General features: G+C 41.7%; 1 protein-coding gene across 1 annotated transcript; it reads right to left on the bottom strand.

Moving 5' to 3' along the window:
* Nucleotides 1-14,098: 14,098 nt before the first annotated feature.
* LOC132875001 (sterile alpha motif domain-containing protein 3-like) lies at nt 14,099-25,131 on the bottom strand. The gene is made up of 13 exons (XM_060911551.1): nt 24,736-25,131; nt 24,451-24,537; nt 21,721-21,850; nt 21,578-21,625; nt 21,296-21,463; nt 21,096-21,183; nt 20,852-21,004; nt 20,686-20,751; nt 17,997-18,206; nt 17,732-17,885; nt 17,553-17,632; nt 17,294-17,451; nt 14,099-14,165 (listed from the first exon to the last, which is right to left on the bottom strand). Exons 1-13 carry the CDS (start codon nt 24,797-24,799, stop codon nt 14,099-14,101), a joined length of 1,473 nt encoding a protein of 490 aa, XP_060767534.1. The 5' UTR covers nt 24,800-25,131.
* Nucleotides 25,132-26,155: the final 1,024 nt, after the last annotated feature.

A 26,155-nucleotide genomic window follows, 5' to 3' on the forward strand; every position in this document is an offset into this window, starting at 1 on the left:
ATGAGCTAATCTTAACATCACCAGTGTATTTAAAATGCTTTTAGAAACTGTTTGCAACAATTTTGAAAAGTCTCTGCTCTTGATGTAGTCTGATGGTGTTTCCCCCCTCAAATTTCAGAAATTAAAAAGAAAAAAAAAATTTGCAAAAGCAGCCATCTGAGCACATTTTACTAAGAGTTTAATGTAACTTTTGATGGTTTCTCCATTTTGTTATTATGGGTTTATATTCAGTTTTCAACCAGTGTTTGATTTAAGATGCAGCTCATAACAACAATGATTAAGACAGTAGAAAGATTGAAAGAGAAAAAGAGCTCATCAGCCCATTTAACATCACTGTGCATAAAATCACTAAACATTTAACTGTTTGACTTGGAAACCAGACAGACAGGAATGTTTTGGCTTTGATATGCCATCTGTAGATGTTGCTTTTATTCCTCCAAATGTACATAAATAATGCAGGCAAATATGTGAGCAATGCTGCTCACATTGCTGCTGCTTCTGCATGTGCAGCTGCTCTGCTACATATCAGGCTGCATCACACAAGAATAATCCACATACCTATAGATAATCTCCAAAGCAGATAGAAATTTATGAACTCTTTATAGCATTACCATGAATTCTGCTTGGTGACACACAAACAAAAAAATCATCAAACAAACTAAGCAAGTTACCTCTTAATACAAGTGTGTTACTTTTTACAAACACAACCCAGCTCTCATCCTAATCTCATGAGAGCAGTGATCACCTTCTATTCCCCCTTACATTTCCTCCCAAACACATACCATCTTACACACACTCTTGCAAAACAAGAATGCACATTTTGCAGAAGGCACATTTCTAACATTTCTTCACTAAATTTAATAATTATGCAATAGATTTATTTGGGGCGGCACGGTGGTGTAGTGGTTAGCGCTGTCGCCTCACAGCAAGAAGGTCTGGGTTTGAGCCCTGTGGCCGACGAGGGCCTTTCTGTGCGGAGTTTGCATGTTCTTCCCGTGTCTGCGTGGGTTTCCTCCGGGTGCTCCGGTTTCCCCCACAGTCCAAAGACATGCAGGTTAGGTTAACCGGTGACTCTAAACTGACTGTAGGTGTGAGTGTGAATGATTGTCTGTGTCTATGTGTCAGCCCTGTGATGACCTGGCGACTTGTCCAGGGTGTACCCCGCCTTTCGCCCATAGTCAGCTGGGATAGGCTCCAGCTTGCCTGCGACCCTGTAGAACAGGATAAAGCGGCTAGAGATAATGAGAATGAGATAAGATTTATTTGTTTATACATGCAAATAGTAAGAATAAAACAAAACATCCTCCACAGTGAAAGGAATATTCATTTGGTTTTTATGTTTGTTTGTTGCACATACATACTGCATGATATTACCTCCACCAAGGAGGTTATGTTTTCGGTAGCGTTGGTTTGTTTGTTTGTTTATCTGTTAGCAACATTATGGAAAAAGTTATGAATGGATTGCACTGAAATTTTTTCCAGAGGTGTGACTGGGCACAAGTAACATCTCATCTCATCTCATTATCTCTAGCCGCTTTATCCTTCTACAGGGTCGCAGGCAAGCTGGAGCCTATCCCAGCTGACTACGGGCAAAAGGCGGGGTACACCCTGGACAAGTCGCCAGGTCATCACAGGGCTGACACATAGACACAGACAACCATTCACACTCACATTCACACCTACGGTCAATTTAGAGTCACCAGTTAACCTAACATGCATGTCTTTGGACTGTGGGGGAAACCGGAGCACCCGGAGGAAACCCACGCGGACACGGGGAGAACATGCAAACTCCACACAGAAAGGCCCTCGCCGGACCCGGGGTTCGAACCCAGGACCTTCTTGCTGTGAGGCGACAGCGCTAACCACTACACCACCGTGCCGCCAGCACAAGTAACAATCCATTAAATTTTGCCGGTGATCCGGATCACCTTCTGGATCCAGGTTTTTTTTAAAGGATTATTTATCATTGCGAGATGAGCTGCTTGGCAGAGGTCTGCACTCTCCGAGTGCTTTTCTAGTTAATATCATAAAATGTTCAAATGCTACAGTATTCCTAAATTATAAACCTAGATTTTATGGTGTTTCAAGATGATCAATTTCTTCAAGTTTACAGATTCTATATACGGTACAGTAGCTGCTAATTGTTTCTCTCATAAACAGACATTTACATTTAAACATAAATTTAAACATGAATTCTCATAAATTTTGTTCCTACCACACATAAAAATAATGGATTGCACTGATCTGTAGTCATGACTTTTGTTGGAATGAAAATTTATTTGGAATCCCTTAGGAATTATGTTGTCTCTCAGTCATCACTGAATAAAGATAACTGACAAAACTCGTTAGAAATTTACACAATCCTCCTTATTCACTGAGATTCTGGTTGCATTTCAATCTGAAGAATCCAGGAAGTAACTGCAATTACTGCAATGTATTTGTTTATTTGAATCTCCTATCAAACAATGTTAGCATAATTCTAGCTCTGTATTTATTTACTTTTGAGGTAATTTTCCCTAATGCAGTATTTATCACCAATATTTAAATAACAAAGTAAGGCCATGCCCTTAATAAATAGTCTACTTCATCCCTTGAATGTGATGTCAATACTATACTTTCCTTCTTTTTATTTACATGACACTGAGCTGACAATTGTAACTAAAGTAAAATACTTGGGTCATATTCTTAGAAATGATTCATGTGATGATGATGATATTCAGCGTCAATGTTGCAAACTGTATGCTCAAGCGAATATGCTGGCACGTAAATTTTATATGTGTAGCAATGATGTCAAAATATCTCTGTTTAGAACATACTGTACTCCACTGTATACAGCTCACCTTTGGTGTAGCTATAGCAAAGCAAAGATGAATAAGATCAGGGTGGCATATAATGATGCACTTAGAATCTTGCTTAAGACGCCTAGGTGGGAAAGTGCAAGTGCGCTGTTTGTAACTGCAAATGTACCCACGTTCCAGGCTCTAATGAGAAACCTCATGTATAAATGTATGTGTAGGTTAACAGTATCAAGAAATGCCATCATAATGTGTTTGACTAATATTAAGGAAAGTGACACCCAATACTGTTCTGACATTTGGAAATAAGAGCCAATTGTATGTATTTTTAAGCTGATTTCTTTTTTAGTGTGTGTGTGTGTGTGTGTGTCTGTGCGTGTGTGTGTGTGTGTGTATATGAATAAATTATAATGTGTTTGTTTCTTGTATGTACAATTTTGGACCTTGAGTCTGTAAATAAAGTTTATATATAATACTAATGCTAATGTCACCTACCATACTTGCCTAACTAGAGAGCCAATCTTGACTAATTTAGACTGATCTTGCATAATACTCCTTTAAATACTGTAATATGATAGACTAACATTTATTTTTATCATTAAGTGTAGCCTAAAAATATTGAAGCTGGAAATTTAATTACCGCCACCAACTTTGTGAGAGGAGATTATGTTTTTGTCTCTGTTTTATTTGTTTGTCTGTTTCCAATGTAATTCAAAAAGTCGTGAACGGATTTTGATTAAAAATTTTGAGGAAAGGTGAGGACCAAGGAACAATTGATTAGGTTTTGATACGTACCGGGATAGGCCCTGTGATGACCTGGCGACTTGTCCAGGGTGTACCCCGCCTTTCGCCCGTAGTCAGCTGGGATAGGCTCCAGCTTGCCTGCGACCCTGTAGAACAGGATAAAGCGGCTAGAGATAATGAGATGAGAATGAGACGTACCTGGATATGTATCCAGGATTTTTTTGTCTGTTCCCAACGTAACTCAAAAAGTAGTGACTGGATCTTAATTAAATTTGGTGTACAGCTTTAGTATTATACTCAGTTCAAGTAATTTGATTTTGATGTTGGTAATATGTGGCTTGGTGGAGGTATGCACTCTACAGAGTGCCCTTCTAGTTTGTAACCAGTGGTGTCGTGGAGATTTTTAAAGTGGGGGTACGCGATTCGTGACGTCATCGATTTGATATCATGTCAGAAGCGGTAGCCTTTGTTTGGTCGCCTATGTTTGGTATGAATGATTTGTATAAATGTTACGTTCTTTTAACAACACAAGAGGGCACAAGAAGACACTTTTTTTCAGACATTTTTATGTGTGCAATTTTCATTCGTGTTTGTCAGTACACCCCAACTGTTATGGCGAAAAGCTGCGGTTTATTTTGTCTCCAATAAATATGCCGAAATGGCTAAAGAGGAACAAATTCGCCTTCTCCTTCCGAATGCATCGTCGTAGACAGCACCACTCTGCTGCTAGAACTCAACATAAACCTTGCATAGGTTTAACATGGACTATCAGGCGTGAAGCCAAAATATTGGAAATTATGATACACAAACACCTTTGTTCATGTTCGATTCATGTTCATTTGAGCCGAGCTGCATTCGGAATTCAATATTTTTACTAGCCTACTTACTGCCGTGGCAACAGCTACAGCATGTGTCCAGAAGTTCAAAAAAAGTCACGTCACTCACGCACATCGCATACAAACCAGCAATGGGCTGAAATTTATTATAAAAGGAATCGAATAAATCAAGCATTTAGTCTGGCGCGATTGAGGCACCTGCGTATACAAAATACATGACATGCAGCCATTGGGTTAAGCCCTACCATGCACTCCTTCTTAAAGACTTGAGTATTTCTTTAAATTTATTGTCATTTCACATTTTTGGATGTACAACAAAACACTAAACAGGAAGGCCACAAAGATTATGAATTTCAAATCATATATACAGTATAATACAGTATGTGGTGAAATTATCCGCGTAAGGATGACCAGGCAGGCGATTATATCAGTTCTGTTGCCCTCTCGGTGCTGCTACCATGAACGCCCGGAAATCGCACACACACACACAGAGAGAGAGAGAGAGAGAGTGTGTGACTGGTTATGATTGGTGATGGTGGCTCACTCAAGGTCGCTGGATTTGGTGTCGCCGGTGTCGGAATGCTTTTTCTGAAATAAAAATCGATGTTTTTCTGCCGAGTCTTTCCTGTTGAGTAATTTTCCCCTTGATCTGCCATTCTGTCGAAGCTCTCTAGTTGGTCGAAGCAACATTAAAATGGCGGAGTCAACCGTTTACATAATTCTAATATCTCGGCTGCGTTTAGAATGCATTCTACTTTGCGTCGCTACGTTTTACGTAACGTTTGATTGGGGGGGGGCATTGATGATGAGCACAAAGGCACGTGTCACTTACTGTAGAACGTATAAACTCAGGCCATTGAATGACTTTTTTTTTTTTTTAATCTCACCTCGGGAGAAGTGGGTGGACGGTGTACCCCCACGTACCATGCCCACTACACCCCTGTTTGTAACCTGTAGGCAGTTATTTGAAGTTTGGTTTGAGGCATTGTTTGCACAGTGGTTGGTCTCTTTAAACCTGGGCCCTCAACATCTTCCTCACTGTGTCCAGGAGGTTGGTCCTCTCCTCAGCAACAAGGGTAGGAGAGTTGCAAGCCTTGGCAATAAGCCCGTCTTGCATGTGTAGGTGGCTACATGATTCCAGAGCAATCTTATGGCTTCATCCTGATTTTTGACTTTTAAGGTCATGACACCCATGTTTGTGAACCATTTTTGCACCATTCTATGAAGACTAATCTGCAGAACATTCACTTGTGTGCCCAGCATACCCTTATTTTATTGTATTATTTGCATCACAAGTTAGCTCATTTGACTAACTATACATCTGTCAAAGTGTGAAAATATGGGGTGCTCCCCTGCCTAAGCAAAGTCTAGGTGATGGAGTAATTTCCACTGCCTATGAACAGGATCAGAGGTTCAGCCCCTACTATTACATGCCATTCTCCAGGAATTGTTTCATTCTCATGGGTACTACTGAGAGATGTGTCCCTGTGATGCTTTGCCATGTATCTTGTCAACAGTTCTATCAGGTCAACATCATCCCCTAATGGGCCGAGAGCAGAAAGTATCTCCAAACACCTTTCCATGTGGATATGAGTGAATCAGTTCCTAATTACTTTGTGGCATAAGTGTTTTCAGGAGTTAAAAACCACCCTTGCTGGTTAGAAGAGGTTAAACACAACACTAGTTGTTCTATGAAACCCAGATAACCACCAGAGTATTACTTCACTGCCATTTTATGAAATTATCATAAATGTTTCACCATATGCATAAATACAAGAGAATATCCAGGTGTTAAACACAGCCCCTGGTGGTTATCTGGGGTTTATAGAACCACAGTTACATTTGTAACTAGTGGTTGAATAAAATCCCTTTGTTATCCACTACCACATGAAATACCAAAGATTGTTCAAATAGAAAATGTTTTATAATATATATTATTAAACACATTTGGAGACATAACAAACAATTTTCACAGATTCTGTGGGGTCCCATTTCCAATCCACATCTGTAGTCTCAAACAGATGTATGGAGTGACAGAAGTGCCATAAAAAAGAATAAATCTGCAAAAGAATAAGAAAATAAATGTTGAAAAAGAATAAGAAAATGAATAACAAGAGAAGGAAAAGGATATATAAATAAATGCAGAAATAAAAATAAAAGAATAAGATAATAAATAAAAATGAAAGAGTAAGAAAATGAATTATTTTCTTTATTGCTTTTGCTATTCCCTATTGCTTTTCCTTTTTTCCCCAATTGCTTTTACTTTTTTCCCCGATTGCTTTTTTTGTTTGCTTGAGGGGCCAAGCTATGTTATTCTGGGATGCTATCAAATCATGCCGGCATACCTGTCAACCCATAAGTTATAGCCATAAGTCTTACGGATTTTTTGTTTTTTGTTAGGTTTATGGGCATATACTAATAGTATTACAGATTCCTAGTTTTTCGCCAAAATGTTTTTATTCTGCAAGTAGTTCTTCCGTGTGGTCACAGTGCATATTACGCACAAAACAAGCAATAAACAATCGAACCAGTGTCAGTAATAATGACACTACAGTGTCAGTAATAATGACAAACTACCAACATGGACGCTAATAACTACAACTCCCAAGATCCACAGCGCCCTCTGTCACCTGAGTTCTAATTACACCTGTCTCTCATTCCACTAATCACTATCCCTGCTACTTAAACCCCTCTCTCACACCTAACAGACATGAAGTATCACCCAGTGTTCACACCTGTGTACCGAGCCATTTGTTTACTCTACTTGTCTTCTAGTTTCCTCGACCCTGTTTCTCGTTATTCTCACCACACTCTCTAGTCTAGTCTGTATTGCTCTGTTTGCTGATCGATCGACCCCTGCCTGTTTTCTCGACTACAATTCTCATCTTGTGATTTGGCTTGGTCTCCAGTTTGCTTCCCCACTCTCCCCTGCACGTACATCCGTAAGTGCCTGCACCCTGACAGGATACTTTGCCAACATGGATGCAGCAGAGGAGGTGAAGCAGACTGCTTTGAGTGCTCAGGGATGCTTATTGGGAGAACATCAGCAGATGCTTGCTGACCTAAACACCCGGATGGCTCAGCTCACTGCTGTAATGTTGCAGGCCCTCCTAACACGTCCCAAATCCTCCACCACCTCTGTTAAACTTCCCCCACTGCCTGAGAAATACACCAGCGATGCATTAAACTGTAAGGGATTCTTACTTCAATGTTCTGTGTACTTCTTGGCACTTCCTGCTATTTCAGATGAACAGAAAATAGCAAAGTTTATCTCACTTTTAACAGGCAAAGCGCTGCAGTGGGCAAGCACTGTTTGGAAAAGTGGAGGCGAGCACAGCACATTGTATGATAACTTCCTTGAACTGTTTAAACAAGTTTTTGATAATGAACCGGAGGGCGTAGAGGTCGGCAAAAGTCTCCTCACCATCAAACAAGGTTCAAGAAAAGTGGCAGAATATGCATTGGACTTCCAATGCAGCAGCAAGAGTCCTTACTAGAAATAGAAAATATGACCACTTCACCCCTTTCTTATCCACACTGCATTGGCTCCCAATCAAATTTCGTATTGATTATAAAATACTACTATTGACTTTTAAAGTACTGAATGGTCTCTCACCACAGTATCTGAGTGAACTTCTGGTCCTCTATGACCCACCACGCCTACTTAGATCAAAAGGTGCAGGCTATCTGCTGGTACCTCATATAGTGAAGGCTACATTAGGGGGCAGAGCCTTTTCTTACAAAGTCCCACAGTTATGGAACAGCCTTCCAAGTAATATTCGGGAATCAGACACAATCTCAGCATTTAAGTCTAAGCTGAAAACATATCTGTTTAGTCAAGCCTTGTGTTAATGGTGTTTATGAGGTAAAGGTGTAGATCTGGAGGGTCCACAGACATAGTGTTTTGGTAAACTGGGATGTATGGATGCTGTTACTCCCCCACTTACTTGCTCACTCAAGTTTGTTGACTGTGTAGTGGCTGGCTGCTTTATGTCCCAGGACTCCCTCATGCCTGTGTTACCTTCTGGCTCTCCCCTTTTAATTATGCTGTCATAGTTAGTTGCCAGAGTCCCTGCTTGTACTCAGTGCAATATGTATACTGTTCCTACTTATTCAGGTGACATTGGGCATACTTAACAACCTGTGTTTTCTCTCTCTCTCTCTCTCTCTCCTCCCCCCAAAAAAATCTGTCCCTCTGAGCTACATGTCAATCCTGAGATCGCGATGCTGACCTCTTCTGCCTCTTGGACCTGCCTGATCCATCCTGGTGCCCCGTGTCTGGTTGGAGTCTCATCGCATTGCTCCTGTGGAGGACGGCCCCATGTGGACAGTTGAAAGTCACACCTGGAGGAAGCTCTGGACACTTACAGTAATGCTTTTATGGCTGAGGACTACAGTTGACTTGCTAACTTTAGGACTGCAGTTGTCATGAACAGTTTTCCACTCAAGTTTCCATCAATGAAGAGTTATAACATCAACAAAACTGACTTCATGTTAAAACTGTTAATGTTATAGTCATGTTGTCTGTTGTTGCCCAAATGAGGATGGGTTCCCTTTTGAGTCTGGTTCTTCTCGAGGTTTCTTCCTCATGTCATCTGAGGGAGTTTTTCCTTGCCACTATTGCCACAGGCTTGCTCATCGGGGATAGATTAGGGATAAAATTAGCTCATGTTTTAAGTTGTTCAAATTCTGTAAAGCTGCTTTGCAACAATGTTTATTGTTAAAAGCGCTATACAAATAAACTTGACTTGACTTCCGAACTCTCACCACAGCCAGCAGATGGAATGAGCAGGCTCTAAAGGCAGTGTTTCGCCAAGGTCTATGCCCAGAGATCCTCAGTGAACTTCCGTGCAGAGACGAACATCTCTCTCTCAATTCTCTTATCAAGCTTGCCATCCATCTGGACCATCTATATTCCAGCCACCCATCCATGAAGGAGGAGAGCAGATCGAGTCCACCCACTGATGCGCCAACACCCATGGAGGTTTCTCATACATGGCTTAAACACACTGAACGGGAGAGATGGAAGTGAGATGGGCTGTGTTTCTATTGTGGGAGTTCCAGTCATCTTATTTCTCAGTGCCTGGTATGGCCACCTCACAACAACCCTGCAGAGACCACGTCCAGCCCAGCGAGTCCAGTACTCTCATTTAAAAAAAACAATCTTTCAAACTATCCGTGTTGTTGAAGCTGCCCTCCTTGACCCACATGCTCTCTGCCTTTGTTGATTTCAGGCGCAGAAGGTAATTTCATAGACAGCTCAATTGTCCAGAGGTATAATCTGCCCACAGACTCCCTGCAGAGCCCACTCAGTATCAGAACCATCGATGGAGGCCCAATAGAGGAGGGTCTTGTAACTACTCGAACCACTCCCCTGCACATCCAGGTGGGGGCCCTGCATTCTAAGCTTTTGTCACTCCTTGTAACTTCAACTGTTCATCATAATCCTGGGCTATCCATGATTGCAACTGCATGATCCCCTAATCTCCTGGCAGGATAAGGAGATATTACAGTGGTCACCTGCTTGCTTTCAAAACTGTCTCCTACACCTCTGTGTAGAGTCCACAGCCTGACACCCCAGAAAAAGTTCCAGAATGTTACATGGACTTAAAAGAAGTTTTTAGCAAAGGTAAAGCCTGAGGTCAGCCCCCTCACTGTACATATGACTGTGTGATTGACCTCCTACCAGGCACTTCTCCATCTCGCAGCCAAATCTATCCCCTGTCTCAAACTGAACAAAAGGTGATGGAGGAGTGCATTCAGGAAGCCCTCAAACAGGGCTACATTCACCCCTTCACGTCACTGGCATCTGCAGGGTTTTTCTTTGTGGAGAGGAAAGGGGGGTCTTCATCCATGCATTGACTATAGATGTCTCAACCAAATTTCAATTAAGTACCCATATCCTCTTCCCTTGGTACCTTTGACCCTAGAACAACTGCACTCAGCCAAGATCTTTTTGAAATTAGATCTACACAGTGCCTATAACCTGGTCTGAATTCATGAGGTGTTAGGACTTGGACTTTGTTGGCCCCTAGAGGCCACTATCATTCCTTTTTTGTTGTTGTCATGTTTGTTTTGACTGCTAGAGGCCGGTATTGTTTCTGTGTGTTGTGTTTTGTTTTTCCACGTGCCTTGTGCCCCGCCTAGTCCTCATTATTGTCACCTGTGTTCTATTTAGTTTGTGTATTTATACTCCCTCAGTTTGGCCTCTAGTAACGGAGTCTTTACTGTTTTGAAGAAGGCGGAAGTGTTCGCCGAAACTGTCAACAAGCGAGGTAACAAAAATACGTGTCTTAAGAAACGAACTTAAAAGAATAGTTTTTGCTATGCTGTTTAGTGCTAGTTACCTCTGTCCCATGTGCCTTGCCTATGTCCTTGTGTTCTTTGTATTTTTGCTTTCTTTTGGACTTTGTGGATTTTGTTTTTGACTTTTTGGATCTTCTGAGCGTTTGGATTTTTACCCCTTCTTTTCTGGTTATTGGCTTTTGTATTGACTTTGAACTTTTGGATTTTTTATTTTTTCCCTTATATCTTCTTAGCGTTTTGGATTATACTTTTTGGATTTTTTGCATTGTAAATAAACTGTTTTTTGCTACTCTACTTTTGCCTCACGCCTCTGCACTTTAGTCATTCCCCTGGTGGCCTAGTGGGGGTTTCCTGGATCATTACACCAGTGACCTGGGTTCGATTCCCAGCAAAACCCTAACAGAAAGGCTTTGTCAACTGTCTACCCAGCCAACCTTCAGGGAATTATGGCTGCTTTAACATGCTTCGATTCCCAGCAAAACCCTAACATGAGGGAGATGAATGGAAGACAGCATTCAGTACTACCGCTGGCCATTTCAAGTACCAAGTCATGCCTTGTTGCCTCTCTTCGGCACCAAGTGTTTTTCAATGATTGATTAATGATGTCCTTTGTGACATGTTGGGGAGATATGTAGTAGCATACATTGATGATATCCTGATTTTCTCCCCGGATGAAGAGAGTAATCAGAAGCATGTCAGGTCAGTACTCCAATGCCTGCTTGAGAACCATCTATACGTCAAAGCTGAAATGTGCAAATTTCACCTGTGTCAGATCTCATTCTTGGGGTACATTATTAGTGCCGAAGGAGCCGGCATGGACCAAGTGAAGGTATCTGCAGGAACTTCCTGGCCTGTACCTACCTCGGTCAAGGAAATCCAATGTTTCTTGGGGTTCACACACACATGCATTCTGGTCAGGAAAGAGTCCCTCTTCTCTGCTCTCCCCCTCCTTTTATGCTCTGTCCCTGCAACAAACACACACATTAATTGACAGCAGGTGGAATGACTTAGCCACTTACCTTCCTCGACCCCACCCTCCATTCACAAACTGCTGCTTGGCCACACCCACGCTGCCACATACCCCAATCACCTGACTCAGGCCAGGGAGCCATCTGGCCTGAAGCTGACTCCCCCCCGATGGGACAGGAAGTCCTCCACTACCATCTGTGCCCCTGGCTTGTGGACCACCTTGAACATAAAAGGCTGGAGGGCAAGATACCAATGGGTGATCCACACATTGGCATCCTTCATGCAGTGGAGCGACTAGAGGAGGGCGTGGTCCGAACAGAGAGTAAAAGGGTGCCCCAGCAGGTAGTATCAGAGGGCGAGGACTGCCCACTTGATGGCGACACACTCTTTCTTGATGGCGCTATACTTGCTTTCATGCATTGAGAGTTTACGGCTGATGTACAGCACGGGGCGCTCCTCACCCTCCACCTTCTGGGACAAAACAGCCCCCAGCCCTCTGTCCAATGCGTCAGTCTGCAAAATAAAGGGGAGAGAGAAGTCAGGGGAGTACAAAAGTGGCCCCCCACACAGTGCAGCTTTTACCTCAGAGAAAGCCTGTTGGCACTACTCTGTCCACTGGACCTGGTTTGGAGCCCCCTTTTTAGTGAGGTCGGTTAACGGGCTGGTGACATCTGAATAATTAGGTATAAACCTACGATAATAGCCAGCCAGCCCCAGGAACCGTCTCACCTCCTTTTTGGTCTTGGGCCTCGGACAAGCCGCAATGACTGCAGTCTTGTTAATTTGGGGACGCACCTGCCCATGACCCAAGTGGAACCCCAGATACCACCCACCCAATTGCACACTTTTTCGGGTTAGCTGGGAGGCCCGCACGCCTCAGCGACTTTAGAACAGCCCTCAGATGTTCCAGGTACTGCGACCAATCATGGCTATAGATCATCGAGGTAGGCAGCGGCGTAGGCAGTGTGAGGGCGGAGGATCCTGTCCATGAGCTGCTGGAATGTAGCAGGAGCCCTACAGCGTGCCCCTATCATACAGCTGGCTTTGACATTCTTGTGCCTGCCATAAATTCTCCTGGGTTAGCTGCATGAGGGTATGGAGTTTTGCGCGCAGGTCAAGAATGTACTGAATTTCATTTGTGCTAGGCGAAGGTCCCTCCTCCCAGTTTTCTCATAGCATGTCCAAAATGCCACACAGTTTACGCCCATATAATAATTAAAATGGTGAAAACCCTGTGGAGGCTTGTGGGACCTCTTGTACTGCAAATAACAGGGGTTCGAGTCACTTATCCCAATTATGTGCATCTTCACTTACGAATTTCCAGATTAGATTTTTGAGGGTTTGGTTAAAACGCTCCACTAAGCCATCCGTTTGTGGGTGATAGACACTGGTGTGGATAGACTTAATCCCCAGTAACCCATACAGTTCATGCAGTGTGCGTGACATAAATGAAGTGCCTTGGTCTGTCAGGATTTCTTTCGGAATCCCGACCCAGGAGATAATGCAGAAGAGTGCTTCCGCAATACTGTGTGCTGAGATATTGGGGAGAGGCACTGCTTCCGGATATCGAGTTGCATAGTCCACCAGAACTAAAATAAAGTGATACCCTCATGCCGACCAATCTAATGGCCCGACAAGATCCATCCCAATTCACTCAAACAGGGTCTCGATTAGAGGGAGAGGGCGCAAAGGTGCTTTTGGATTGGCCGTGGGATTTACTAATTGGCATTCACGGCATGCCGCACATCACTGATGGACATCCCCGCGAATCATTGGCCAATAGAACCGGGCCATTATTCGGGCAAGTGTTTTATGTTGCCCTAAGTGTCCAGCCATGGGATTAAAGTGAGCTGCATGGAATACGAGTTCCCTACGGCTCTTTGGGATTAATAATTTGGTTATTTGTTCACTAGTTTGAGTGTCCTGCATCACTCAGTACAATCTATCTTTAATAATAGCAAAATAAGGGAAGGCTCTCACTTGGTCAAATGCATGCCGTAGAATCTCGTCTTGCAACTGCTCTAACAGGAAATCCCCAAGGGAAAAACCGAGAGAGGGAGGAGGAGTGGGCTGCTCCTCACTCTGACGCAGTGCTGACATAGACGGCTCTGTGACAGCTTCTCCAGTCAACGCCACACTGGGATCTTCCCATGACTTACTAGTGCAGGACCCACTATGTGTTAAATATTCCGTCAGCTTTTTAAACCCTAGCCAATCAGTACCCAAAATCAATGAGTGGGTGAGACAAGGATGCTGCCTTTACTCTATGCATTCGGCCCTGGAATAGAATACGGACAGACACTAAGGGATAATTGTGAACATCCCCGTGCACACACAACACTTTCACAAGGTACTCTCCCAGTGCCTCACCTTGCACCAGGCATTGGTGAATTGAGGTCTGATTACAACCAGAATCCACCAAAGCATGATATGTATCCCCTTGAACACTTACCGGTATGCGATACGTTCCAGCCTGATCGGGGGCGGTCTCTGGCATGTTGGCACATCGGCATAACTAAAAAGGGAGAGCCAGAAGGTAACACAGGCATGAGGGTGCCCCACGACATAAAGCAGCCAGCCACTACACCGTCAACAAACTTGAGTGAGCAAGTGAGTGGGGGACTGACAGCATCCATACATCCTAGTTTACCAAAACACTCTATGTCTGAGTACCCTCCAGATCTACACCTTTACCTCATAAACACCATTAACAAAAGGCTTGACTAAACAGATATGATTTCAGCTTAGACTTAAACACTGAGATGATGTCTGATTCCTGAACACTATTTGGAAGGCTGTTCCATAACTGTTGGGCTTTGTAAGAAAAGGCTCTGCCCCCTGATGTAGCCTTCACTGTATGAAGTACCAGTAGATAGCCTGTACCTTTTGATCTAAGTAGACGTGGCTGGTCATAAAGGACCAGAAGTTTGCTCAGGTACTGTGGCGCGAGACCATTCAGTGCTTTAAAGGTCAATAGTAACATTTTATAAACAATACGAAATTGGATTGGGAGTCAATGCAGCGTGGATATGACGGGTAATGTGGTCATATTTTCTAGTTCTAGTAAGGACTCTTGCTGCTGCATTTTGAACTAACTGGAGCTTGTTTATGCACTTATTGGAACATCCAAACAGTAAGGCATTATAATATTCCAACCTGGAGGTAACAAAACCATGAACTAGTTTTTCTGTGTTGTGTAGTGACATTAAATTTCTTATCTTAGCAATATTTCTGAGATGAAAGAAAGCTATCTGGGTAATGTTATCAATATGAGTTTCAAATGAAAGTCTGGAGTCAGTGATCACTCTGAGGTCTTGTACGAGGTCTTTGAAAGAATATAAGATGGAAACATCTTCCCTCTGATTGTCCATCACTTATCTCTGTCGCTGCTCATTTGTCTAAAGTTGAACTTTGTTCAACATTTTTTAGTTGCCAAGTTGCTGCGATTTTTGTCACCAGGCAACTCATCATGCCATGTCCCTCAGTGTTGCTCAAACACCATTAAAAATGAATGACTTCCATTTTCTTTGTGGCTTGTTGTTGCTATCAGTGTGAGCACAGGTTTATAAGTAGCTCATGAGTACAGGTAGAGACACTGGTGTGTCGACAAGAAAGACAATGTCCTGTTGAGTCTGCTTGAGTTGTCACCGCCCCATGTATTTTTGCCATTTCATTCAAATGAGGAACTCCAGGCTGAAAAGCACATGGCAAAAAGTTCAATAAAGTCTGCATGGCTCTGGTTCTTGTCTGTCTTCATCTGTCAGGTGAAGTCTCAAGTCTCTTTAGCTGAATTCAAGTCCTTAGTCATGAAACTTTAGTTAAAAATCAAAGCATTTATTGCAAAAAAAACAACAACACTACTACAGTATTTTTAGGTAACACACTGTAGTGCACATTGTACAGGTTTACTCCTATTTAATGTCAGAAGCTATGCACACAAAATAAAAATAATAATTCCCCTGTCTGCTCACACTTAATCAGTAATGTCATGGCCATTTCTGTTTTTTGTTAAGTTCACTACGACCTGTGATTTGGAAACGCCTACCTAGGCGCAGGTGTAAGTATTTAGGTCACGCCCGCCTCTTTAATTTAGCTTTTGGAAGCAATGTCGGGCGGCGTGACATGGTTTTGGGGAGATAAAAGATTTTTTACCACACACACTAAATGAACTAAAGTATTGGATGAAGAATATGGAAAATTTTTGTTGGAATTATTAGTTAAAGAAAACCTGGACTATTTTGCGTTGGAATAAACTTGGAACCTCTTTTTTGGAAAACTTGTGTTGTGCGTAAACTTGAACTGAAACCACGCCACCCACGGCCTTTAGTTTGGATTTTGGAAATTAAGAAAGGCCGATACATTAAGTAAAAATATTTTTTCGTTTTGGACTTTTGAACTTGGAAGACTGGGCACCGAATTGAAGTGGATTATTTGTTGGGCTACTTTTCTGTTGGATTATTGGACTTTGGAAGCCGAATTGAGAAGACGAGCCGAGTTGTGAGTAACAGGTGCTTTTTTTTTTGATGACCCGCAACGTCGAGGTGGACTCATTTGAACTGTATTTTTTAAGACGTTAAAAGAAGACAAAGCAAAGACTTTTGAGTTTGAAAACATTCTTTGGATTTTGTCAAATCGAATTTTGAGTTTAATCATTATGTCAGACGCAGAGGAGGAGGAAGATTTGGAAATGGAAAGAAAACTTTTAAGTTTGATTAAGACGCGAAGAGGAAAACTAGGCACTCTCACAAGAAAGCGGAATGAAATTCATGCTTTAATTGATAGCGGAGAAACCACCACTGTTGTTGAAAAGCACATGAAAGTTTATACTCGTTTTCTGAAGGACTTTATGGAGCTACAAGTGTCCGTGCAAAGTTTATTGAATGAAGATGAAAGAGAATCTGACCATACACTATTAAAACAAAAGGTTCCAAATGGAACCTTTAAGGGTTCTATAGCTTGGTACATATATGGCACCCTCAAAAGGGTCTATATAGAACCATTTAAGAGGGTTCAATAAAAAGAACCCTAAATGGTTCTTTGTTATTTAAAAAAAGGGTGCTAAAAAGGCACCTTTAAAAGGCTGCTTATTATGATAATGATTGTGATGATGATGATGATTATTCATATTATTATTGTATTGTAACTACATTTAATATTTTATCATCACATTATAAATGTAAAATGTATAACACTGCAGCTATTATTTTACATAAAATATCCAATTAGAAGGCAAATCTTTAAGCTGTAAAATCATATTAAAGAAAGGAACAGAGGTGGTTTTTAAGACCAACTGTATTGTTAAAAAAAGTGAAATACACTCCAAAGTTCAAACATTTTAAAGTTAAAATAGAGAAAGGAACAAATACAAACTCACTACTAAACTAAAGAATAAAACAGCGCTCATACACATACATATTCAAATACACACCTCCAAAACATTCAAGGTTTTAATTTATTAGGTATTATTGTTAAGGTCTTCATGTTTATTGTGAAGACGTAAAATCATGCAAATTAAAAATAATCATGAACAAATTTGGTTATACAGTTTGAGGACAGGAATAGAAACTGGGGTATTTTGAATTTTTAAAAAATAATGTTCCACAAAACTCAAGGTGTGTCGGATTTGCTTTGGGTACTCCACACCAAAAATAAATTTCCAAAAGACATTGGAGTGCATGAGGGATGTCCATCTCCCCACTTGTGACAGTGACTCCATCCATCTTGATCGAGATGTTGTTGGAGCATAGGAGGGGATTCACAGCATTGTCGATGACCATGACTGGAAACGGGCTGCATGGCTCCTGTATGAATGAAAACAAAAAGTGTATGTAATGTCCTGATAGAATTTTGGATGTCGTGACAAAAGCAAGAGGGGCAAATTAATTACAGAAAGACTACATACCTCATCCAAGCAGTAGAAAAACTTTGATCTTTCTTTGAAGAGCTCTGGCAGGATGAGGATGGCAGCACTCTTCAGATGATCTAAAATGTCAAAAGAAACCTTGTTTTCATAAAACCATAGTTTTATAGAGGTAATTGAAGGTGTGAGTGGGGAAGAAGAAAAATCAGCTGGTGCCATACCATCTGTGGTGGCCTCTGTCAGCCAGGTGGTCAGTTGTTCCTTGTGGTTCCCCTGCTGAGCCGCCCTGATGATGTTTGGCGTGATTGTCGTGAGGGCATTCTGGAGATTTAGCTCCATGTCCTGACCGAACCGCAGCCTCATTTCATAATGCAACTAGAGAACAAAGCAACAAACACACACATGCGTTTTGAGAGAGAGTGAGGTTGTTTAAGGTTGTCAGTTTGACCAGACTGTCTTTTACAGTATTTAAAATTTGCTTCTCACCAGTTCGGGAATCTGAAAAAAGGGGAACATCTGCATGACTTCGCCTGTTGGCTTGGCCGTGACTTCAACCCTTTTATAAAGAGTGCGCTTCATCCTATCCATGATTTGTGTTAGATCTGGCTGTCGCCGGCGTAGCTCATTATTAATCGCATTTAGATGTTCCTGAAAACTCAGGTCATCCTCCCCAACACACTCAAGTTCCACTACAATCTAAAAAACATCCACAAGTGAGTAATGTGCAATATACAGGACTCATGCAATGTACAGGAACAGGGTACCCCCAGGATTGTTAAACCAAAATTTAAGACTTTTTAAGACTTTTTTAATGCCATTTCAAGTGAAATTTAATACCTTTGTTGCACTCATTAGGGAAGAATAAATCATATTGAGCACCAGATTAAACCTCAAATAATTACTATTTACGAGTGTTTGAAATAACAAAATTACATTTATTAAAATAATCAATCAGAATTCATTCTACTCACACCCCCTGGACATCATGCAGAGGAGCGCACCCCCATGTAAGTCCAGACAATCACCCCTCATACACACACACACACACGCCAGAGAAGCATTCAAAAGACAAAAAGTTGAGGTCTCATTTTCGGCTGTGCTGCTAACGTTACTGGGTGTTGTTGGCACACAGTACTGTGCTATAGCTGCCTGCTTCTGAATTGTGGATGCAAACGAAATATGTTTACCACTTTTCATGTGAGAATCCAGAGCTGTAAGCCCCATTGTCCCTAGTTGAAAGGTTTTTTTACACAAAGTGCATAAATTGGGTTCCTACAGATATTTTATGTTGAATTTACTACCTTCACAATTTTTTTTTTTTTTTTTTTTTTTTTTTACTACCACAGCGACAATTTGGATTTGGACATTTTCTCACAATTTAACAAGGTAATCTTTGAGTGTATGCGTTAGTCCAAGTGAATGTGCTACATAAGTTAGTGACAACTCTACCCAAAGAGTTGGATTGATGAGACAAGATAGAAAGAAAATCTGAACGTAACGGTAGTGTAACTCTTTCCCTTTGGACGCATAATAGAACCTCCCATTGCTAGGGCTACACATGGAGTAATGCATATTTGCATAAAAGAAAACAAACTTCCACATATAAGTTATAATTTTATTGAACTGTGAAACTGTGGCCCATAACCTCTTAACGGGTACACAGCTTTGCACTAAACCTTGTGTGTCAAAACTTCACATTAGGTACAAGATCTGATTACATTTTGTCGGCCAACACTTTCAAGATGGCCAACCTTTTGTTTGTGGAATAATCTTTTGAACAGGTGAACAGATTTGCACAAAAAATCTTATGTGCTTAGGTACATCAACTCATTACATTTAGATCAGGTCAAATGGCAAACACGAACCCACACACACACACACACACACACACACAAAAAGCGCACACACACATGACAAAGACAAGACACACACCCTAAAGATACAAAACGCACATAACCCAAGCCCTATTTTGGCAGTTTCTCAACACATTGCCAAGTTTGCTTAAGATAGTCATTTGCACCAGTCCTGCAGTCGTGAAGGCCCGTGGGCAGAGTCAACACCTTCCTCCCAGAGATCAGTGTTTTAGAGGGTTAATCTTAATCATTTGAACAGTTCAACAGATTTGCTCATCACATTTTGGATGCCTCAAATGGCGCGCACACAACGCACCAGGCGCGCGCGCACACAACGCACCAGGCGCGCGTGCACACAACGCATTACATGTGCCTCGATCAACTTTTCAATGAACGCCTCTCGCCGATTGCCATCTACCGCCTTTAGCCAGTCTTTAAAATCAGGTTCCTCCAGCCAGAGGTCTGAAAATTTGCATTTCCCCATTGTTTAATTCTCGTGCAGATGTCGCCAGTCGGGTTAACAGATTCGACTAGAGCCGTATAAACAAAGTCAGTCTCGTACTAAACAATCTCTGGTATAAATTTATACTGGATTCGACCGTTATTGGAATTCAATGCGCATACGCCACCAACTCCTCACTGCGGTCCTCCTCGATACATAAAAATAAATTCGCCCAAATGTAGTAATTTATGGATATTATGGCATGCAGGTTAATTAAACGAATTAGAAAACACATAGGCCCAGTTGGATGGGGGTCAAAAAAATTTACTACCACGTCAGATTACGTTTACTACCTTTTACTACTTTTTACTGGCCATAATTTAGCCTATTTTAATTAACTACCTTTTAAAACCCCGCGGGAACCCTGACAGGGTACCCGCGGAGTCTTAAAAGTATTAAAAAAGTATTGAATTTCATTTTCCAGAATTAAGGCCTTAAAAGTATTAAATTTCATCTTGAAAGTCTTAATTTTTTCCACGGAGGTCTTAATTTTCCAAAGAAAGTCTAACATCGTTGCGTAACCTAGATTAAATTCTCTGTGATGAAATGAAGCAAAATCTAAAATGTTTTGCGCTGCCCTGGCGTTCACACGCAAACAGCAGGAAATTCACGTCGCGCCGTAAAGGGTTCACACGAAACGAGAGCAGCAGGCGCATAGAGCAGAGAGGGTGAGGGGGAGAGAGCATGGGGAAGTGCAGATTCAACCCGAAGTGGCCGCTCGACCCTAAATACGCCTGGGTTAAGGGGGTTCCAAATAATGACCGTGAGGCGGAATCATGTGAGCAATGAGCAGTGTTTAAATCACTCATATTTTGTGCACCTCTTGTGTTGGATCCAAGCTCCCCCAACATGCCTGGATTGCTTCTGTCCTGCATCTCTTTGCCCTCTGAAATTAATGATTAGATAATGGTCAAATTTCTGAACTGCACTGGTAAACAATGACCACACTGACTAGCAAGCTGAAAAGCAGACCCTGATGTTAGTACCTGATATGCAGGTGAGTCTTCCAGAGACTCATGGTCTACACTTCGCTGTTTCTTTGTCCCAAACTTCCTCTTCATCTCCATAACTTTTGGGAAGTTCACCAAGGGAGACCTTTCCTTTTTAAACTTGTTCCTTAAGCACTCCAGCAAGGTATCCTGTACATGTTGACATATAGTTAAGTAACTGAACTAGATATGCTGTGTTTGACATAAAGAAAGTTTTAAAAAAGGGTAAGAAAGAACTTACATATCCAGTGCTGCTGTGGTCTCTCAAAAAGGGAAATCTGGTGATCAGACATCCGAGAACATCGGTGTATTTTTTATGGTTAGGGTACCTGAAAATTCACAGAACAAAAGTGTTCTTAAATTAAACCCATTCTGACTATTCCAACATTCCTACTAAAACCAAATAATGAGAACGTGAGTATAGATCAAGGCTAACAATACCATGTGTACGTTGTTATGTGGTCAAATAGAACTTGTATTAACAATGCTCTCAAGTGTGATTTATCCTTTTTTTTGAAAGATGGATCTTTTCTGTGTAGAGCTTCCTGTAGCTCTGGTGGCATAACAGGCAGGGTATACAGTGCTGGCCATGACACATGAGCTTGTTGACTACAAACATAAATAGAGACAGGTACCATTAGTCTTTTTCCTTTTGTCATAAAACATTTTCTCAGAAGGGCGGAGGCATTTAAGTAAGATAACACTGAAGTGCTGTAGACTTACTGAGTATTTGACTCTACAGGTAGTGTGTCACATGTTGGATTGGATTTTCTATAGACAGGAAAGACAACAATTTGGTGTAACACAGCATTCATGGCAAGAAATTATCCATTTAATGCTGACAAGTAATGTAATTCGGTAATTACTGTGCTGATGATGTGCTGCGCAACTTCTCCAACTCTTTCAAAAACAAGACCTGGTGTTTCATGATGGGAAACAGTTTTTCTACCATCCGCTCTGTTAGTCCCAGTAGTGTTTCCCCATCAATCTGTTGTTCTGTTGATATAAGAATTACAAACAATGCATTTCCAATAAGGGGATAGTCATACAGTAGGCCTACCTATATAATTTTTAACAAATTGATTTTTAAATTGTAAATCCACTTTTAGGCAGGATTTTACCTCTGCACGCAATGATGAAGTGGAAGGAACATGTTATCATCAATGATATAGCTATCCAGAGAATGATAATCTTTTTCATCCCCTGGATGAACAACAACCCATTCCTTTTGTTCCTCCAAAGAGAAGGCATGGTAGTGACAACTGAAATTCTTGGGGGTACGTAATTTTCCAAAGATAAGCCAAAGACTTCTGAACTGAATAAGCTTCGCTATTCTCATGAAGATGGGAATGTCCTCCTCTACCACATCAATTACGATGTTGTCACCTTCTTTGTATGTACAGTTGTTGGTCAGTAGAGTGCTAACAACTCCTACTCTCTCATGTGCTGGTATGTCTTCAACACCACTCTTTAATGCAATACCTTCCTGAATGTCCAATAGAAGAGAAGCGAATGGGACTTGATGTTCACCTTCAGTGTATGAGCTCTGGTGGAGAATGTCCAAGGATGTCAATTCCCAACACTGGCGCAGCTGGTGTCTTTTAGCTAGGGTGTGACAAAGATTTTTGAAGTTGCTGGTGTTGTGGGATAACCTCTTAAAATACTGATGTTTACCCTCAAAGCGCATGCACCACAGCTGTTTCAGTGGACCAAATTCCAACATCAGACGAGGATAGTGAATAAGAGAGTGCAATTTAGGGGTGAAGGTCTCTGGGAAAACAGTCTTGAAAGAGGAGAGAAATTCACCAATTTGAAGAGTGAGGAAAGGAATAGTGCTTTTCCTGACGCAGGGAGCGAGGATTATGTCACCTATTTCTCTGCACTTGAGATAAATATCCCAGTGTGTGTCACCTTCTGGAATATAATGGCTAATAAGGAGTGGTAGAATCCGGAATAAACACAGGTTTTGTGCTGCTGATCCAGTTAACTTCTGTTTCAGTACACTCTGCGGTAGTGTCTGTGGAATGTTACCTCTATCATTTTTCCCAATCTTGAATGCTTCCAGCTCTGAGTTAATGTCATTCAGTGTCTCAATTTTCAACTGATGAAGTGCAGTGATGACTTTACAAACAACAATTGGTATGACACCCTCTAAAAAATCATGCATTAAATCTGGTGGAAATTGTCGTGTGACATCAAAGTAGTTCAGCTCAGTGAACGGACACTCCTTCACTACACCATAGGTCTGTTTTGTTAACTGATTTTCTTCGAGGGCAGTTAGGTGGTACTTGTGGACATCTGAAGACCTAATTTGAACTCCTCCTTCATTAACATGGGTCTTCAAGTCGCTATATGCGGTCATGCAAAATCTGCACACACGGCCACTGTTAAAACAGCATGTGAATCCTGCTAAGTAGTGGGCAGACAAATTGTCAGCAGAAATAGTTGCTAGAGCCCCCTTCAAAACATGGTGTCTGTCATCCACACAAATGTCAATTACCTTTGTAAATAACTCCTTCAGATCAAGTAGGAGAGGACGTAAAATGTCCTTATGAGGATACTTCTGAAAGAGCTGATGTCGAATCAAAAGACACAGATGTATGTGCCGTAATTGGGACTTGTATTTTTGTTCAAGATTTCCAATAGTAAAGTAAAAGGCCGTTACTTTATGTATTGCTTTTTTAGCACCTAATGGATTAACAACTTCAAATTCATCGGTGTATAGGTGAATACGCAGAATACTTGGATCACCACAAAATGGTGGAGTTTGGAAAAAACTACCGTCCATGAAATCTTCCAAAAAATCATTTGAAACCTTCTCACATCCTCTTTGAAAAGAATAAAAAATGTCCTCTTTCTCCAAAAAAACCTTTAAAACATCATTCAGTGGCACATATTGGAAACTGTCTTCCTTTCCCCTGCTATTAACATGAAGGACATAGCGAATTGGCTCCACAAAATCCAGATTCTCCCTACTAAACTGTATTAATCTGTACTCAGATTTAACATACTCAAATGCACGGTCAAAAACAGTTTCATTTGACAGTAGATTGTCCAATTCCTCATGGTCTTTTAATCTGAAACCCGACTGATCCAAGTGGAACTTAATGAGATCATTGTAATGTTGCTGAAAAAATTGCAGTACAAATTGAAGATTTTCAACAATTGTGTCTTGAGTAATTTTGGGGAGGAGGTGCTTCTCTTGAAGATTTAATATAAAAAGTGCTACATGCTTCTGAAGACCTGAGAGCAAGGTATTTAAATCCACCTGCTCGCTGTCATTTTCAATAGTAGATTGGTCTTCTACATTTTGGTCTACATCAGAGTCCGATTCAGGTTCCGAATTGATTTCTTCATGAGGCACAGTTTTTGTTTGCACATAGTTCCTGTGGTGTCTGTATAAGTGTATCCTCAAGGCTCCAACACTTTTGTACGTTTTTCTGCATGCCTCAACAACACATTGTGCTTGGAAATCAGGTTGGTGTTGGTGCGTGAGCTGCAAGTGGCTGAGATATTTTGGGATAGTGAACTTCACAACACTACAAAATCCACATCGAAAAAAACGCTCCATTATCATAAAAAATTGGGTGTGTTACCAAAGAAGATCTGTTTAGCCTCGCTTAAAGAATTCTGCTCCAGCCACAGACAGACCTCATGGGTGGACCACGCATCAACCATGTTTCCTAGAAAGAATATACACACACACACACACGCGCACGCACCACAAAATTGTGAAAGTGCTCAAAATTCTGAATGTACTTCACAGCACTACAGGGTGTCAAAAAAGTACTCACTTTAAATCATTGCAATGTAGGTGTTAAATAAATAAATAATTTCAAGGTGCAGTATTTATAGACAGCATTTTGTTGTTTTGTCACCACCTGTTTTCGAACTGACATCCTGACATTGCCAGTTACACACAATTCTCTTGGTACTTTTGTGCATTCACTTTCAAAGGCTACATTCACTTTCACTGACTGATGGAGCAGGTCTCATATAGCAGCACTTTAGACATCAGGCAGTGGCAGAACAATAAAGTGTATCTGTACATTCCATTACACTATGGAAATTACATGGATTTAAATATATGTGGCATCTTGGCCCTCATAAACGCTCATACACACAACGAAAACAAATAAAACACAATATGTATGATACTCCCTGTTGTATCCAGTAATGTTGACATCTGTAGCCTTTTTAATGCCAGTGAACAAAAGTTATATATCCGCTAGCTAACAAGCTAACATCTGCGGAGCTGACGTTGACAAAGTTAACGCCCCTTGACGTTCAAAACCAATGACTACAACATTTACACACACGACACACCCCTTGACGCTCAAACAAACACACCACTTCACATTATTAAAGGGAAAGCACCACTTAAGGTATTTTTCATTGGTGTTATAAAGAAAATACACGGAAGGACAAAAATCGTAGTCACTTACCAATGAACGCTTGAAGTGAATGGTTGCCGTTGGAAAGGTTCGTTGGAAATCAAATAAATCTTCACGTGCCTAAAATAGCACCTTTCGCTGGAAAAGGTTCCATTTTCCCTGAATTGAACTCACAGGGTTCTATATAGCACCCCCAAGAACCTTTTTTTCTAATGCCGCTTTTCCACTACCAACGCGGCTGAGCCGTGCCGTGCTGAGTTGGGCTGAGTCGAGCTGAGCGGGGCTGTGGAGTTGCATTTCGACTACAACCGCGCTGAACCGTGCTGGCTGGAAGTGGGTGGACACATTGGGTGGAGTTAGCGAAAGTGGGTGGACGTCACATGATGTCGTTTGGCGGCGCAAACAGTGACATCAGTGATCATTTAAGCGGTAGTCTCACGACCCGGAGAGTAAACAATAAACATGGAGGCCATGGAGTCGTTAGTGTTGCTGGTCTTGGTGCTGTGGCTTGTTGTCACCGACAACGCCAACAGATACTGGCAAGAGCGTATAGATGAGGCGAGGCGCATAAGGCTTCATAATTCTCGTAATTCGTAATTCTTCTCCTTCTTCCGGGTTTACGGTGTTGACAGATCCCAGCGTGCTCGCGGGGCGTGTGTGGGCATGTGAGGACACTCCTCCTCACCAATCAGTGCACAGGGGAGTGTCTCCTCATGCCCCTAGCCTCACTCAGCTCGGTTTGGCTTGCTTCAGCCCCACTCCAAAACCATGCGAGTTTTGGGGGCTAAGCAGGGCTGAAGCGAGCTGTGTCGTGCTGTTTTTGGATAGTCGAAACGCGAACCGTGTCGGGCTGAAGTGAGCTGAAAAAGGGTAGTGGAAAAGGGCCATAAGAGTGTAGTGACTGGTA

Source organism: Neoarius graeffei, chromosome 27 (genome assembly GCF_027579695.1).
Source record: "Neoarius graeffei isolate fNeoGra1 chromosome 27, fNeoGra1.pri, whole genome shotgun sequence".
Classification (NCBI taxonomy): domain Eukaryota; kingdom Metazoa; phylum Chordata; class Actinopteri; order Siluriformes; family Ariidae; genus Neoarius; species Neoarius graeffei.

What these genes read in the sequence shown, in the direction of transcription:
- LOC132875001 (XM_060911551.1), bottom strand. Translation starts at nt 24,799, where the DNA reads ATGCACAAAAGTACCAAGAGAATTGTGTGTAACTGGCAATGTCAGGAT. An exon ending in ACCACAGCAGCACTGGATAT is followed by an intron (nt 21,005 to 21,095) that starts GTAAGTTCTTTC and finishes CAACATGTACAG; the next exon opens with GATACCTTGCTGGAGTGCTT. An exon ending in GACAGAGGCCACCACAGATG is followed by an intron (nt 17,633 to 17,731) that starts GTATGGCACCAG and finishes TTGACATTTTAG; the next exon opens with ATCATCTGAAGAGTGCTGCC.